Source organism: Chiloscyllium plagiosum, chromosome 9 (assembly GCF_004010195.1).
Source record: "Chiloscyllium plagiosum isolate BGI_BamShark_2017 chromosome 9, ASM401019v2, whole genome shotgun sequence".
Lineage (NCBI taxonomy): Eukaryota > Metazoa > Chordata > Chondrichthyes > Orectolobiformes > Hemiscylliidae > Chiloscyllium > Chiloscyllium plagiosum.
In genome coordinates, this window is record NC_057718.1 from 97134915 (window position 1) to 97152253 (window position 17339).

The 17339-nt window shown below is 44.9% G+C and overlaps 1 protein-coding gene across 2 annotated transcripts in view; it reads left to right on the plus strand.

The window, feature by feature from the left end:
* LOC122553084 (1-phosphatidylinositol 4,5-bisphosphate phosphodiesterase beta-1) overlaps positions 1 to 17339 on the plus strand; it is an 800648-nt gene that overhangs the window by 175762 nt on the left and 607547 nt on the right. For both annotated transcript variants that reach the window (XM_043696584.1, XM_043696585.1), the window contains exon 3: positions 6557 to 6625. In XM_043696584.1, coding sequence (XP_043552519.1) covers positions 6557 to 6625 — 69 coding nt within the window. The remainder of the gene's footprint in view (positions 1 to 6556; positions 6626 to 17339) is intronic.

Here is a 17339-nt window from a genome sequence, read left to right on the forward strand (position 1 = left end):
CCTCTTAAAGCCACAGTATCGACACAAAACTGTGATCTTGCAGCTGTGTTGTTAATATACTTCAAGACATCTGATTCAACAAGATCCTGATTCTGCAGTATCTGTTCAAAAGACTAACACATTGAAAACCACAATACAGCTTATCATCTACCTCTGTGTTTCTCTCTCTCTATTGTCATATTTTTCAATGCTACTGTCTCTGTATTCTGCTTTCAGTAGTTTGCTTGCCTCCTTGCTGTGTCTTAGACCTGTCTGATAACAGCAGTAAGTGATCACTGGTGAGTCTAAACAGATGAGGCACTTGCCTTTTGTAACAAGGTAGTTTATTACAGAATATTAATGGGCACAGTTTATAAAACTGTTCAGGCATAATTACTAATGACTGTCATGAACTATACAGGAAATATCAGCTCCCATTGGGTCCTGATACAGAACTCAACTGTCTCAGCCTAAAAGCCGTTTGACATTGTTGGGTTGGGTAGGGCTCAGAGCATCATGACTATTAACACTTTCAAAACCATTATCTTATATAGTCATGATTTGGAGATGCTGGTGTTGGACTGGGGTGTACAAAGTTAAAAATCACACAACACCAGGTTAGAGTCCAACAGGTTTTTGTTCAAAAACTGCATGAATTCATGTAAAACTCCATTATCTCACTTTTTAGATTAGAATCAATCTAAACATCATGGCATAGACAGAGAACACAGGGGGCTAACACCTTCAACATATTGTCTAGCTATCACCATTGTTAACAGCTAACCCGAGAATGCAACTTTTTAAAAATAAGGTTTTGTGATTTACACATGAAAGAAGTGAAACTATCACTGTATTCTAACACTTGAAAGGCTTAACAGACAATCAATTTTTCAATGTATAATTTAAGTTACATCAAACTGCAAATTTTTGCGACAAATTCTGTGTGTTAGGATTAAGCCCTCCACTACTACCTGATGAAGGAGTGTCGCTCCGAAAGCTAGTGTGCTTCCAATTAAACCTGTTGGACTATAACCTGGTGTTGTCTGATTTTTAACATTATCTTATATAACATCTTACTGTCTCTCTCTCTGTGTTTTTCTCTCTTTGTTTGTTTGTGTATGTGTGTGTTTCTCAATCTCAGTAAAGTTCTAACTCTCGCTCTGTCCTCTCTCTTTCTCTCCACGTCCCCCCCACCCCATTCCTCTCTATTTCTCTCTCAATCTTGATTGCGCTTGAGTTATGAAATGGAGCTCCTGTGTTGTATCTGTGCAATGTCACATTGTCCATGTTTCAGTAATAGCTTGAGATGACAGGTTGTGATGAGCTGACAGCAGTGTATCATAAATTTCACTTGTAAATAGCACAGCATTTGTGCAAGTTTCAAATCCATTCGTTAGCCAAAACTGTTATCTGCGCACCAACATTGAGGTTACTACAGGAATTTTATGTTTGCCCCCCCATTTGGGTGAAACGAATTGTCCTCCTGGCTGGTACCAGTCACCCTAACCTTCCTGTCATGCCGGCTATGTCAAACTTGACAGCTGCTGCTTGTGTTAATAATAAGGCAGCCACCTGCAGGCAGAGGAGAGCACCTTGGAATGACTCTCACAACGCAGAATTCCTAACTTGGGGTCCAGATGCCATCCACTCCCAACTTGTGGAAAGGATATTGTGTTTTCACCATTCTTTCTCAATTACCCGGTCCACGGACCTATTTGTTTTGTAGTGGTTGAAGAAGAACCACTCATGAGTCAAATCAAGGAGAGGCTCTTGTCTTAAATAACGTTTGCAGGATAGCAATGACGTGAGTAAGTTGGACTTTGAGGAGACATGTGGATAAGGGTCTCCACCCAAAAAGAAACCCTAAGATATTCTGCCTTTTCCACCCATGTCCTCACATATTATCAGATTGGGTGGAACTTAGTCTGCAATGGCTGACTTGTTCTATTCATAGCAGCATAGGAGTAGGCCATTCAGCCCATTGAGTCTGCTCCGACATTCCACTCGATCAAGCCACTTCACCCTTCCTGATGACGAGCTGATGCCCAAAACGTCGACTCTCCTGCTCCTCAGAGGCTGCCCGACCTGCTGGGCTATTCCAGAGCCACCCTTTTCTCCAGCATCTGCAGTCCTTTCTTTCTCCTTGTCACTCTCCTGTCTTGTGTCTATATCCCGAGGTGTCATTCCCCTTCAGAATTCCACTGATACCAGCTTTGCTCGAGCTCCTTGATGCCACACTCAGTCAAATACTGCCTTGTTGTTGAGGGTGGTCTGATTCACTTCCCCATTGTCCACGCTTGGACCAAAGCAGTCCTGATGTTAGGGGATGAGTGGGGCTGGTGGAACTTACACTGAGTTCAGTGATCAGGTTAGTGCTCAGCGGTATTGTTAACAATCTCTCCCATCGCTTTGGCTGACGGTTAAGAATGAACCCATTATGCAGTGATTGGGCTGGTTGGATTTGACCTGCTTTTTGTGCATAGGGCATATCTGGGTGACGAGGTAAAAACAATGACTGCAGATGCTGGAAACCAGATTCTGGATTAGTGGTGCTGGAAGAGCACAGCAGCTCAGGCAGCATTCGAGGAGCAGCAAAATCCACAGCTGTTCCTCGGATGCTGCCTGAACTGCTGTGCCGTTCCAGCACCACTAATCCAAAATCTGGGTGACTGTCCACATCACCAGGACAGATGCTAGTGTTGCCTAAAACAACATATAATATTGACTGGCAGTTGAATCATTTTCTCCACAGTACATGGGATTCCTAAAATACAGATTTATTCTTCCAGTCTGACGACTCAGTCAATGCATTGGTTATTACGGTATCAAGCTGGGTACGCCAGGGACTTCATTTAATTTGTCGTCTGTCAGCAACATCAAAATTGTCTTCACTGTCCATGGACTAAGATTAGACAAAGGCTATCATTCACCTCTCATACGCCCGACATTGGACAAAGATAGCTCTTAATTTTCAGATAGACAACAGTTGTTATCCAGATTTACAAACTGATCACAGAGATGATGTCTGAAGGATTGCTCTCCAAAGTGAGCACTCGCCTCCAAAAACAAAGTGTAGGACTGCGGAGGCAAAGGGTTTTTGCACAGCACGAGTTCATTAAGGGGGCAGCAGGTAGCTCCTTAATGCAGAGAGGCTGCGATAGTAGGGATAGAATGGTGACCTCTAATCCGGGGGACCCCTGCAGTGGGTCAAGTTGGTTGATTTTTATTGACGATAAAATGTGGAGCCGGAAAAGCACGGCAGGTCAGGCAGCATCGGAGGAGCAGGAGAGTCGACATTTTGGATCGGGAGTAGAGAGGGGCAAGGGGACTGATAAATAAATGGGAATGGGATGGAGCTGAGGGGAAGGTAGGTTGGATGGCGATATGTGGGTGCAGCTCGGGGATTATTGTGAATGGCCAGTGGGAAGGGTGGAGTGGTGAGTAGGAAGATGGACAGGTTAGGTCAGGTCAGGGAGGTGGGTTGGAGGGGGAGGGAACCAGATATGGGGTGAGGTTGGGGGTTGGGGAGATTTTGAAGCTAGTGAACTCAATGTTGAGGCCGTTGGGACTATAAACTCCCGTGGCGGAATATTAGGTGTTGTCTCTTATAAGTCAATATAAGTTTGCTCATGGCCTCATTTTGACAGTGGAGGAGGCCCAGGATGGACATGTCACCAAGGGAGTGGGGGAGGAGGGGGGTTTGAAATGTCTGGCAACAGGAAGGTGGTGTTGATTGGAGCATGCCCTCGAGCAAGACAATTCAAAATGGGCAACAACTTCAGGCCTTGGCAGTAATGCCCATATCCCATGAAGGAACTGAAGAAAGCTTCTTCTATAACCTTGCTATTGCCTCTGTTATTGACCTTCCCCAATCCGCTAGGTACTCAGTACTCCTCCAAATCCAATCCTACCATGATTCCATTCACTTTAGCATTGGCAGCCAAGCAATCCAGTGCCTAAGCTTTGGAATTTGTTCTCTAGACCTCACCCTCTCTTTTCCTTTGTTTAAGCTGCCCGTTCTCTTTGGTTCAAATTTGGGCCACCCATTTATGTTTTGCCGTGGCTCACTGACCGATATTATCCAGTTACCATCCCATGAGCATCTCTGTATATTTTCCATTGTTTCATGTCGCTGTGTTAATGCTAGTTGCTTTTGTTCAGACCACCATCCCATTCTCTTTCTTAACAGACACTGCTTTCAATGCTCCAGTGACGTTATCAACTCCTTCTGCAACATCAAACGCTGAGCTATCCTGAAACGTTTACTTCAAAATCGCTGTAAAAGCAATTTTAATGTCTCTGAGACCACTTGACATCCTCTGCGTATAAAAATATTTGAGAGTTACAATTACTGTGGATGAGTTATTTTTAAGCTTCAGTAGAAGCTATTTATCAGAGTGAGCGTTGACAGTTTGGTGCTTGAGTATTAGAGAGTTGCAAAGAATTCAGACATTAGATAGAAATAAACTCTGTGAAGAATAACTGGATAGTTAGTAAAATTGGATAGTTAATTATTGTAAAATGGTGCCTTTAAGAAGGTGATAGTGAGTTGATCTGCTGCAGTACATGTGGTGCAGGTATAGCCACAATCTCAGAAAGGAAGTTCTGAGATTTTGACCCAGTGGCAGTGAAGAAATGACAATGAAGGCCCAAGTCAGGGTGGTCTGTGGTTTAGGGTGGAATCTGGAGACATTGGTGTGCTGATGCACTCTCTGCCATTGTCCTTCTCAGTGGCAGTGTTGTGGGTTTAGAAGGTGTGGTTAAGAGAGACACATCAGCTCTTGGGAGTGTATTTTTTCGAATCATAGAATCTCTACAGTGTAGAAACAAGCCGTTTGGCCCAACAAGTCCACACAGCCCCTCCAAAGAGTAACCCACCCAGACCCATTCCCCTACCCTATTATCCCATATTTACCCCTGACTAATGCACCTAACCTACACATCTCTGAACACTATGGCAATGTAGCATGGCCAATTCACCTGACCTGCACATCTTTGGACTGTGGGAGGAAACCGGAGCACCCGGAGAAAACCCACACAGACACAGGGAGAATGTGCAAACTCCACACAGTCACCCGAGGGTGGGATCGAACTTGGGTCCCTGGCGCCGTGAGGCAGCAGTGCTAACTACATTACGATGATATACACTGCTGCCACTGGTGGTGTATGAGCTGCGAGGTAACCTTAGACCTGGATGGTATTGAGTTTCTTATAAGTCCATATGATATAGGAGTAGAATTAGAATATTGTGTCTGGTCGCCATTCAGTAATGGCTGATATGTTTCTCAACCGCATTCTTCTGCCTTCTCCCCCAATCAGGAACTTATCTAACTTTGTCTTAGATACACTCAATGACATGGCTTCCACAGGCTTCCACAAGGAGTTCCACATGTTCATAACCCTCTGACTGAAGAAATTCCTCCTCATCTCCATACTGAAGGGTGATTCCTTCACTCGGAGGCTGGGCCCTCAGGTCCTCGTCTCTCCTGCTCATGGAAACATATTCTCTACGTCCACTTTATCCAGGCCTCTCAGTTATCTCTAAGTTTCAATCGGATTCCCCACTTCCATCCTTCTAAACTCAATTGAGTACAGAGCCAGAGTCCTCATATGACAAACCTCAGAGAAAGCGAGGACTGCAACTGCTGGAGATCAGAGTCGAGAGTGTGGTGCTGGAAAAGCACAGCAGGTCAGGCAGCATCCGAGAAGGAGGAGAATCGATGTTTCGGACAAGAGCCCTTCATCAGGAATCTTGCACGAAAAGTCGATTCTTCTGCTCCTCGGATGCTGCCTGACCTGATATAACAAACCTTGTTTCATGAAGGAGTTATGTTCATCCATGCAAGTATTCCATCACAATGATAGACACGCTTTGGAAGTTATGAAGTAAGTTGCTCTTCAGAGAATTCCCGGCCTCCTCCCTACCCTTGTTGCCACAGTATTTCTGTGGTGGTTCAGTTCAGTTTCAGGTTATTGGTCACCTCCAGGACTCTGAAGGTGGGGAAGTTCAGCCGTGGTAATGTCAGTGGGCAATGATTTGGATCCTGTTGGAGATTGTCATTGGATGGTAATTACCAACCTGAAGTCTTGCTGAAGTGGGCAGTGTTCCAATACCTGAGAAACTGTGAGTATTGCGAGACATAGAATTCATTGCAAAGGTAGGATTCACGTAATGGGGCTGTTAAAGTGATAACTGCCTGACTCAATGGTAGTTAAACAGTGTAGAAATTTAGCTTTTACATTATTTTTGTGTTTACTGATGTTAGTTGTACTTGAATGCCGTACTTGGAAAAAATGTGGTAATACATGCTGTTATCTCATGACAAAAGACAGTTTGATGGAGAGCTAAATGGTGTGAGCTAGATTCCTTGGGACTCTGTTAAACTGTGGCAGATTATAAAGTGAAATCATGCATTTCCATAATATGTGCTCTGTGACTTTGTGTTGGTGATAAACTTTCTGAATTGGAGATTTGTACGGAGCATGACTTGGCTTGTCAAGGTGCATCGGGCTGTGTACATTATGCATGACTTTGTTCGATAACTCTCTTTTTTTGTGTGTGTCATTTTGTTTCCAGGAAACAGACCTGCTGGAAATTAGCCTGGTCAAGGATGCCCGTACAGGAAAGTACGCAAGAAATCCCAAGGTAGGCCATGTGCTGTAAAACTCTGACCAGCCACACTCATCTGCATCAGTAACCTGCACATAAATGTTCAGCAGTTTGTGCAAACTATTTGTAACAATCTTCAGATACTTCTGAGAGAAAAAAAACACATTTGACAAGCTCAAGGTGATTTAACTGCACCTCCTCTCTGTCATAATAATGTGCATTGTGTCTTATATTCTAGATCACACCAGATTTTGTGTATGTAACAAGTTTTATTTACACAGCTTTAAATGTCTGCTCCATGTTTTCAGCTTGAAGCCCCTGTATTTACTTTTCACTGTGTCAACAGCCAGGCTGAACCAATCAAGCACAGTGAGCATCAATAATAGACAGGCTCATATAATCAAACACAGAACAATTGATACTCCATTCATTTCCTGAGGTGTCAATGATTAATAATTAGCAGCAAGTTTTGCAAAACTGTCACTTGTGATTCCAGCCAAGCTTACGGTCCAGTAACTTGTGTTTGTAAACAGTCGATCCATCATGGCCATTGTCATTGGCACAATCGATAAAGGGTAGCGCTGGAAAAAGCAAAGCAGGTCAGGCAGAATGCAAGGAGCAGGAGAGTCAACGTTTCAGGCAGGACGCAAAAGAGGGGAAGAGGGCTGAGAAATAAAAAGCGGGAGGGGTGTGGGACTGGGGGAAAGGTGGGTGCGATGATGATAGGTGGATGCAGGTAGGAGGTGATGGTGATAGGTCAGTGAGGAGGGTGGAGCGGATAGCTGGGAAGGAAGACGATCAGGTCAAGAGGGCGGTGCCGAGTCGGAGAGTTGGATCTGAAATGGGTGGGGGGAGAGGAGATTTGGAAACTGGTGAACTCAATGTCGAGGCCATGTGGATGTAGGGTCCCGAGGTGGAAGATGAGGTGCTCTTTCTCCAGTAGTGGGTGGCCTTGTTTAAACTGTGGAGGCAGCCCAGAATGGGCATGTCATGGGGGGAGTAGGAGGGGGAGTTGAAATGGCTGGCCACAGGAAGGTGGTGCGTACAGACTAGAGATGTTCACTGAACCGTTCCGCGAATTTGTGCTCTGTCTTTCTGATGTAGAGGAGACCACACTGGGAGCAATGGATGCAGTTAATGAGGTTCGAGGATATGCAAGTAAATCTCTGCCAGATTTGGAATGATCCTTTGGGGCTTTGGATGGAGACGCAAGAGGGGGGAGGTGTGGGCGCAGGTTTCGTCAAGAGATTATTGTTGTGCATCAGTTTCTACAGCAGACTGTTGGGTACTGAGAGGTTCTGAAGTTCAAATTGCAGCCCTAATATTTCCAGATTGACCGACTGTACCTAACATCAGTGAACCAAGCAACCATTTTTTGGGTAAGCAATCGAAGGACTAAGATGTCATTGGATTTTACTTTTGCTTCTTATTCAGGGGAGAGCAGTGATTTAAAAAGAAACACAGAGGAGAGTGGACCCCAGTGTAATAATTTTGCGTGGCCATTGAAAATGGATCCCTTGCCAAAACTCAGAAAGTGTTTGTTCCAGGAACACAGGCCATAGACTGTAAACAAGGAGTCAGTGGTTTAACACTGAAATGTGGAGAAATTACTTTCACTTGAGGCTTGTGGATCTTCTTGAATTCTGGGGTAGGAACCCCAAAGATCTTAGTCGTTAATTAGATTTGAGGCAACGGTCCAAAACTAGTATGGGAAGGTGAAGTTGAAGGCAGGTTTAACAGCTATTGAATGGTCAAGCGAATGGCCTACTCTTACTCTTGCCTTTGTCCCAGACAAAGACTTATCAGAGCATGGTGGGCTTGTAATTCATCAGGCAGCCTCCCTTCCACTGGGATTTTTGATGGATCCAGTCTGTCACAGATATGTACCTATTGTGTCTTAGCATTGTTTGCCCTCTACCAGGTAAATGACATTGAACGACAGAACATCAGAAGAAGAGATGAACAGAACACCAAATGGAAGAGCTTGCCTTGGTCCCTTCTGTCTTGGGTGTGTGCCCTTTATTTTTATCCAGTTCCCATCTCCTTCAGTTCGGAGGCTCAGGTCACCGACTCCATGGTTTCCTGGTGTATTGTGAGTTCCCGCTGTATGGATGGAGCTGGTTCTCATCCACTTGCATGAGATACCCAATAGGAAAAGAAAAGGAAAAAAACAGTGTGTTTGGAAAGGATGGTGACATTCTTTGGTTGAATCTTTGGTAAGGTTTGGGCTGTCCATAACAGGAAACAGGAAAAATTAGATCACTTACAGTGTGGAAACAGGCCCTTTGCCCAACAAGTCCACACCGACCCAGACCCATTCCCCTGCACCTAACACTATGGGCAACTTGGTATGGCCAATTCACCTAACCTGCACATTTTTGGACTGTGGGAGGAAACCGGAGCACCCGGATGAAACCCACGCAGACACGGGGAGAATGTGCAAACTCCACACAGTCAGTCGCCTGAGGCGGGAATTGAACCCGGGTCACTGGCGCTGTGAGGCAGCAGTGCTAACCACTGTGCCGCCCACAGAGACAAATGTTTTGTCTTTGAGCAGAGCATATCTCTCATGGCCTGTAGAACAGAATGGAGGGTCTTGAGACCCTGAAATTTGGTCTTTAGGTGTTAACATTCTAATACTATTTTGTGAGGAGCATCTTGATTTTCTGCTGTTGTCTTTCAAAGCATGTCATTTGTGAGGAAAGCATCGAGAGTATTTAATATGTATTCCTGTCTTTTGTTCCCCACATCGATCCTTGTGCTTCCAAGGAATCCATTTTCTGTTGTGTCAATCAATTAAGTTTCCATTTTATAAATGGCTGGCAGCACGGTGGCTCAGTGGTTAGCACCTCCACCTGACAGCGCCTCGGGCGACTGTCTGTGTGGGTTTTGCACATTCTCCCCGTGTCTGCATGGGTTTCCTCCGAGTGCTCCGGTTTCCTCCCACAGTCCAAAGATGTGCAGCTTAGGTGAATCAGCCATGCTGAATTGCCCATAGTGTTCAGGGATGTGTAGGTTAGGTGTATTAGTCATGGGTAAATATTGGGTAGGGGAATGGGTCTGGGTGGGTTATTCTTCGGAGGGCTGGTGTGGACTTGTTGGGCTGAAGGTCCTGTTTTCACTCTGTAGGGTTTCTATTAAAAAAATTGTCAGATACTGTCACATTTGGCTATGGGTGAGAGCAGCTCAAAGGTGTTGATGCAGTAAGTATTGCATCCTCAGGTGGGATATTGCCAACACACGTGGGTAACATTGATGGGAGAGCTCAGTACCCTTCTGTATTGTGTTCGAGAGCTGGTGTGTGTTGGTCTGGCAAAGCAAATTGTCCTCTGATGGGATTTGTTTCACTGCAGTAAATTCTAATCCACATCTTCCCCAGTGATGATCGATCTTGTACTTTAATTATGTTGCTCAGGCAGGAAATATAAATATGTCACAGGGAAAATTGACGCAGCTTTTGATGGAAAGCCAACTACAAAGCAACCTCGCCGTCTGATTTATGTCTGGCTTTCGCATCTTGGCTCAGCTCATGAACCCACTTCCCAGTTTGTGCTCGCTCTCTGTCTGTTCTGCTGTAGCCCACTCGAAATATTCTTCCATCAGCAGATCGCTGCCTGGAGTCTCAGCCACGATAATGAGCCTTCTCCTCCCCTACCCTCTGAGTCAGGGATTAAAATCCTCTCTCCAAATCCAGTCAGCACTGCATAACTGAACCTGACAAATCTGTACAGCTGTGTCCTATCAGTTCCTTTAGCTTTGCCAAAAACACGAGGGTTGAAAGGTTAACTCCACCGAAGTCTGAATTCTCCCAACTCTACAGCTGAATCACAGGTGGAAGAGAAGCCAAACAGATGACGTCAAAATATACTTCTTTCTATCTTTCCCTCCCTCCTCACTCACTCACTGACTCTCACCCTTTGCTTACTTCTTCTCTCTGGACCGCAGCTCTCTCCCCTTCCAGCCCCAATATATGAAAGCAAACATTGCTCATCATCCAAAGTCATGGCTGCAAATACTGATCAATGGACATCGCGAGACCAAATGAATGATCAAAACTGTTGGAGATGGATTTCAATACAACCAAGTGTGAGGCTATCCATTTTGGATTGAAAAGGGATAGATCAGCGTACTTTCCGGATGAAGTGAAGTTAAATACAATGAATGTCCAAAGAAACTTGGAGGTTCAGAGTCACCAATGTTTAAAATGCAGAAAGAAATCAAGGTGCAGAAAGTAAGGCTGAAGGACAGTTGGTCTTTGACACCAACAGCACAGGTTCGATTCCCACACCAGTTGAGGTCACCATAGCAGTCCTGGTTTCATCACCTCTCCCCTCATCTGAGGCATGGTGTTAAACCACCAGCAATCCTCTCTCTCTCTCTCTCTCCCTCTCCCAGGAGAGCAGTGGGATTATGGTGACTTTACTTACTAATCATTGCAGAACTAAACCTTGCTGAGTGGGCATTTGGACCTTAATAACTTGGTGATAACCACTCTAGTGTGGGCTGCACAGACTAAGAAGATCCCAGGTACACACTCTACTCAGTTGTTATTTGATCTTAAAAAGAGCATAGTCTTGTACAATGGCAGACAGCTTGATCCCAGTTCAGCCAGTCTCTTGGTGTTTGCTCTTCTTTTGCTAGAACTATCTGGGGTACCATGAGTGGATTCACTGTCACCTATCCTTATCGGCTTCAGTTCCAGTTACTCATACTAACTGCGGAAGGATCCATGTGAGGTTTCAAACAAAAGCTGGCTCATTTTTGATGAACAATAAATACATTTGTTACATATTATTTAGTAGCTAGTTACATAAGATCTGGGATAAATGATAGACTATCAGGCTGACCTTAATTGCACTTTGTTACTGTAGTTACTAAGAACAGTCACCACAGTACCATATATCCTCTGATGGACATATGTGGAACTTGGAGAAAGTGAGGACTGGAGATGTTGGAGGTCAAAGTCGAGAGTGTGGTGCTGGAAAAGCACAGCAGTTCAGGTAGCATCCAAGGAGCTGGAGAATTGATGTTTTGGGTATAGCCATTTATCAGGATTGTGGAATGTGGAATATGTGGAACTTGGACATAGGCAGAACTCTGGAGTACTCCTCCTAGGAACAGTCTTTTGTATTCTGAAACGTATCTTCTGATGTCAGTTAATAATAACTGCCTTACTCAATGCAGTAGCTCCACTATCCCAGGGGAAGGAGTTGGTGTCATTGCACAGAGCGCCCCTTTCCGATCACTGTCTTGTGATTCCATGCTCCAGCGTGCGTTAGTTTGAGGACTGGGTCAGTGGGCTGCCCTTAATATTCAATGAGACTACCAGTAAAAGCTGGGTAACACTGAAAGGTTGGTCATCTCGAGCATCTGTGAAACTGTAGATCCCAGCCTGACCAAGCGTCTCCAGGAGACAGGGAGAAATTGACTGAGTTTGCGATAATTATTCACAAGACCTAGCTCCCGGAGCAATCCATAAGAGAACAAACTCCTGATGGATTTCACCTCAGGTGTGAATGAGATTTGGATGTGTTGGTGTTAACTTTCCAAAAATTGCTCGATTTGGAATGGTTCCATCGGAAAGGAGCGAGGGGACAGTGAACAGGAAACTTGACATTTGTCATGGGAGACTTTGAATTGGTTACCCAGGAGGCCTTAGCTAGGCACTTTGAAAAACACAGCGTAATCAGGAAGCGTTGGCAAGGTTTATGAAAGGGAAATCATATTTAATCATTTTGTAGGAGTTATTTAATGGAGTACAATGCAGTGAAGATAAAGGGGTGCCTACACAGGGACTGCCCTTGGATTTCCAAAGTGTATTTGGCAAGGCATCACACATAAAAAATTGTTTTGCAAAGTTATAGCACATGGTGTTGGGGTAGCATATTAACACCGATAAAAGATTGGCTGGCTGGAAGAGAATAGAGAGGATACATAAATTCTCATTGACAGGATGTTATGGGTAGAATTCATTTGCTAATGGCTTGAAGATGGAGAGGGAAGTATAGTGTGAAGAGTACATAAATAGGTTGCAGACCAATGCGGATAGATTGAGCAAGTAGGCAAACATCTGACAGAAGGAGTAGAATGCGGGAAAATGTGAGATTGTTCACATTGGTGGGAGTTAGTGTTCAGGTACAGCAAGTGCTTAAGAAGGCTGTTGGGATGCTATACTATGTTATCAAAGAAATTGAAAATAAAAGTCATGATGTTATCCTTCAGTTGTACAGGATATCAGTAAGACCACATGTCAATTTTCCTTTCCTTATTTAAGGAAGGATGTGGATATATTGGATATGGGATAGGAGGAGGTTAGGGAGAGGTTGAATGGGCTGGGTGTGTTTTCCCTAGAGCGTCAGAGGCTAAGGGGTGACTCTGTAGAGGTTTATAAAATCGTGAGGAGCATAGATAGAGTAAATAGACAAAATCTTTTCCCTGGGTTGGAGGAGTCCAGAACTAGAGGGCATAGGTTTAGGGTGACAGGGAAAGTTTTTTAAAGGGGCATAAGGGGCAGCGTTTTCACCCAGAGGATGGTGCGTGTGTGGAATGAGCTGCCAGAGGAAGTGGTGGAGAATGGTACAATTGCAATATTTAAAAGGCATCTGGATGGGTATATGAATAAGAAGGATTTAGAGGGCCAAGTGCCGGCAATTGGGACTAGATTAATTTCAGATATCTGGTCAGCGTGGATGAGGTGAACCGAAGGGTCTGTTTCCATGCTGTGCATCTCTATGACTCTACTATATTGGTACATGGAATGAGTGGGTGTCTAATAAGGATGGGTTGAACAGTCTGGGCATGTATCCACTAGATTTTGGAACAGTGAGAGGTGACCTGAATAGAACTTATACGTTTTGTTTATAGTCTTGATAGGTGAATATGTAAAGGGTGTTTCCTTTTTTGGGTGAGTCCAGGGTGATGGAATTAGGGGTGACCCCTTGAGGACAGAGATGAGAATATTTCTCTCTCAGATAGTTGTGTGAAATGGGACACTCTGCCTCCGAAGTTGGAGCCAGGGTTTCTGAATCCTTTTAAGGCTGAGGTGGATAGATTTTTCTTATGCATCGGATTGGAGGGTTCGCGGGGTCAATGGGAATGTGGAATTCTAGGCATACACAGAATTGCCATGGTCGTGTGCAGGCTTGAAGAGTTTTCCTTGAATTCAAGGTATTTTCCCCAGGGTAGGGGAGTCTAAAACTAGAGGGCATGGGTTTAAGGTGAGAGGGAAATGGTTCAAAAGGCCCCTGAGGGGTAACTTAGGGGTGGTATCGTGGCTCAGTGGTTAGCACTGCTGCCTCACAGTGCCAGGGACCCAAGTTCAATTCCAGGCAACTGTCTGTGTGGAGTTTGCACATTCTCCCTATGTCTGTGTGGGTTTCCTCTGGGCACTCTGGTTTCCTCCCATAGTCCAAAGATGTGCAGGTTAGGGTGGATTGGCCAAAGCTAAATTGTCCATGGTGTTCAGAGATATGTCGGTTAGGTGCATTAGTGAGGAGTAAATACAGGGTGGGGGAATGAGTCTGGGTAGGTTACACTTCGGAGGGTTGGTGTGGACTTCTTGGGCCAAATGGCCTGTTTACACACTGTAGGGGTTCGATGAACTTTTTCCCGTGAACATGATGCATGTATGGAATGATTTGCCTGGGGAAGAGGTGGAGGCTGGTACAATTACAGCATGGAGAAACTGAGGACTGCAGATGCTGGCGATCAGAGTTGAAAAGTGTGGTGCTGGAAAAGCACAGCAGGTCAGGCAGCATCCGAGGAGCAGGAGAGTTGACGTTTCGGGTGTGAGCCCGGCATTCCTGATGAAGAGCTTATGTCCCAAATATCGACACTCCTGCTCTTCAGATACTGTCTGATCTGCTGTGCTTTTCACCACACTTTTTGACTCACAGTTACAACATTTAAAAGGCATCTGGATGGGCACATGAATAGGAAGGATTTGGAGGGAGATTGGTCAAATGCTGGCAACTGGGGCAAGATTAATTTAAGATATCTGATCAGCATGGACAAGTTGAACCGAAGGGTCTGTTTCCGTGCTGTATACCTCTGTGACTCTGTGATTGTATCTGAAGCCTGTATTCACCCCTGTGCATATGTAAACATATGTAAACTAGTAAAAAGCCACCCTTTACTGTTTATCCAATGCCGTAACATGAATGATCGAATTTTCCTCTGTGCTGTGTCTTTGCATTGTGGAATTGCATGTACTTGCTTCTGACACAATCCAGTCTCAGCATCATTCCTACTTCACAATAAGGAAGTGCCACTTTGCGCAAGCTGCTCGATCCACACATTCAATCCCACATTGTTCAATTTAGTTGTTTAGCCACTGCTGGAGAACTTGCTCTGTGTTTTGCATGAGACCTACGCACACAGCGAATAATATTGAAGGCTAACAGCATTTTCTTTCGAAGTCAAGTGGTTTGTGCAGCAAGATGGAGAGACTGAGCTTCATTCTATTTGCTTTTGAAGGGGAAAGGAGAGAATGTAATTGTTTTCTTCTGGAGATATTTGCTATTTCCCCAGAAGTTGTCATCACGTCGGTATAAATGTGCATGAACATTGGTTCATCCGGTACATTGTGCTGCATGTTTTGTGTGCACACTTGATAATCTGCGATGGTAGAATTAGGAAGCAAAGCTGCTGTGAGGTGTAGAGATCTGGGTATTGTAAAGAGTTCCATTCACTAAATATGTATTCAGTCTGAAGAGGATGATTGCAATACAGACTTGAGTCAAATAGACTATTCCTGATCCATACACTTGTAATAAAAGATGCTTAATTCATTTTGAAACAGGACAATGGCAAGAAGCGCTAGACAGAATCTTTTGTATAATTCATTGGATGAAGGTACCACTGGCTAGGTCAACATTCATTACCCATCCCTAATTATCCAGAGGACAGTTAAAAGTCAATCCACGATGCTGTGGGTCTGGAATCACATGAAGCCAGACCATAATAAGGATGGCCAGTTTCCTTCTCGAAGGGACATGAATGAACACAATCAGTTTTTTTCCTAACCACAGTTATCATTAGACTCTTACTTCCAGCTATTTATTGAATTCAACTTCCACCATTTGCTATGGGGGGATTCAAACACAGGTCCCCACAACATTACCTGGGTTAGCAGCCCAGCAATAATACCACAAGGGCATTGCCTCCCCTATGCCATCGTGGCCTGTGTTGTTCAGTATTCCCAATTCTCCCGAACTTCCAAAATGCACAAACAGTGATGGCTTGAGCATCCTTAGCTTCTGAATATCGTCTTAGAGCCGGCAACTGGACGAAGGTTTCAGTGAGAATGCAGAATTCCAGAGATCATTGACTGTGGTGCTTATAAAGTTTTTATTCAGCCAGCCAAGAAGCTAGTGTGTGTTTAAAAGTGTGTAAAATTAGTGGAGAGTTTAGAGACTAGCAACTCCATCCAACTTGCCCTTCACGCTAATGCCCGAAGCAGTGTTGATTGAACCCATTCAGTATTTCGGCAGGAGAACCAAGGCTGAAATGAGGAAAACTTATTTTTATGTGTAGAGCGTTTAAGACTGGGAACAGACAGCCCAAGAGTGTGGCAGGGGCACCTTCGATGGTGGCTTTCAAAATGGTGCTGGATAACGATCTGCAGGGCTGTGGGGACGCAGTGGTGGGGTGGGACTCGCAGTGAGGCATCACAGTCCATTGGGTCAAATGGCCTCTTTCTGTGCTGTTGTACATCTTCTCTCCATCTTGCAACCCCATCGCCCTTGACTAGGCATTCTTTTAGGTGAATTCTAAAACAGAGAGAAGGGGAATTGAACTTGGAAATGTCAGTGTGATTTGGGTCCTTTTTGGCTGTTCCTGATTCTGGTTTAGAATCCTGAATACATTATTGGGGACCGTGCTGAAGAGTAGTGAGGCCTTGTCCTGGAGCAGCTCCTCAAAGTCCACACATTACCTGGTGTTTTGTGAATGACACTGTGTAGATTGTTGACCATTTTTTGCTTTGAAAAAGGACCAGCTAAAACATAACGAGGGCTGCTGGGAGAGGTTCCAGTGGGTGCTGTGGTCTGCACTGTCACGGTAATCAGCTCTAGTGTTCTCCAGAGCTTTGTCCTGGATCTCAGACCATTGTCCTGCCCATTCACGATAGATGTCAACTTTGGAAACATTGAACGTACCAGGTCTTTTTGGACCACACACAGTGTATGCTGAGAGGATGTTTCCTATTGTAAGTGAGACTGGAACCAGGGGCAATGTTTAAAAATGAGGTGGCTCCCCTTTAAGACAGAGGTGAGGAGAAATAGTTTCACTGCGTGTCATGGATCTGTTGGACTGTCCAGAATAGGGTGGAGACAGTTCCTGACAAGGGAGTCGAAGCAAACTGAGAGGGATTGGCATGAAAGTGGAATTGAGGCCACATTTTGATCAGCTATGGCCTTATCAAATGACAGTATAGGTGTGAAGGGTCAAATAGCTTACTCCTGCTCCTGGCCTGTCTGCTCATAAATGACTTGAGGAGTGTCCTCAGCATTTGATTATTTCCAAAGAACTGCTTTGAACTGGAGAGACTGATCATGACCCTGTGGCTCATGCCCCCATGACCCTGTGGCTCAAGCTCCCCAGGACCCTGTGGCTCATGCCCCCCCCCCCCATGACCCTGTGGCTCATGTTCCCATGACCCTGTGGCTCATGCCCCCCAGGACCCTGTGGCTCATGCCCCCCAGGACCCTGTGGCTCATGCCCCCCATGACCCTGTGGCTCATGCCCCCCA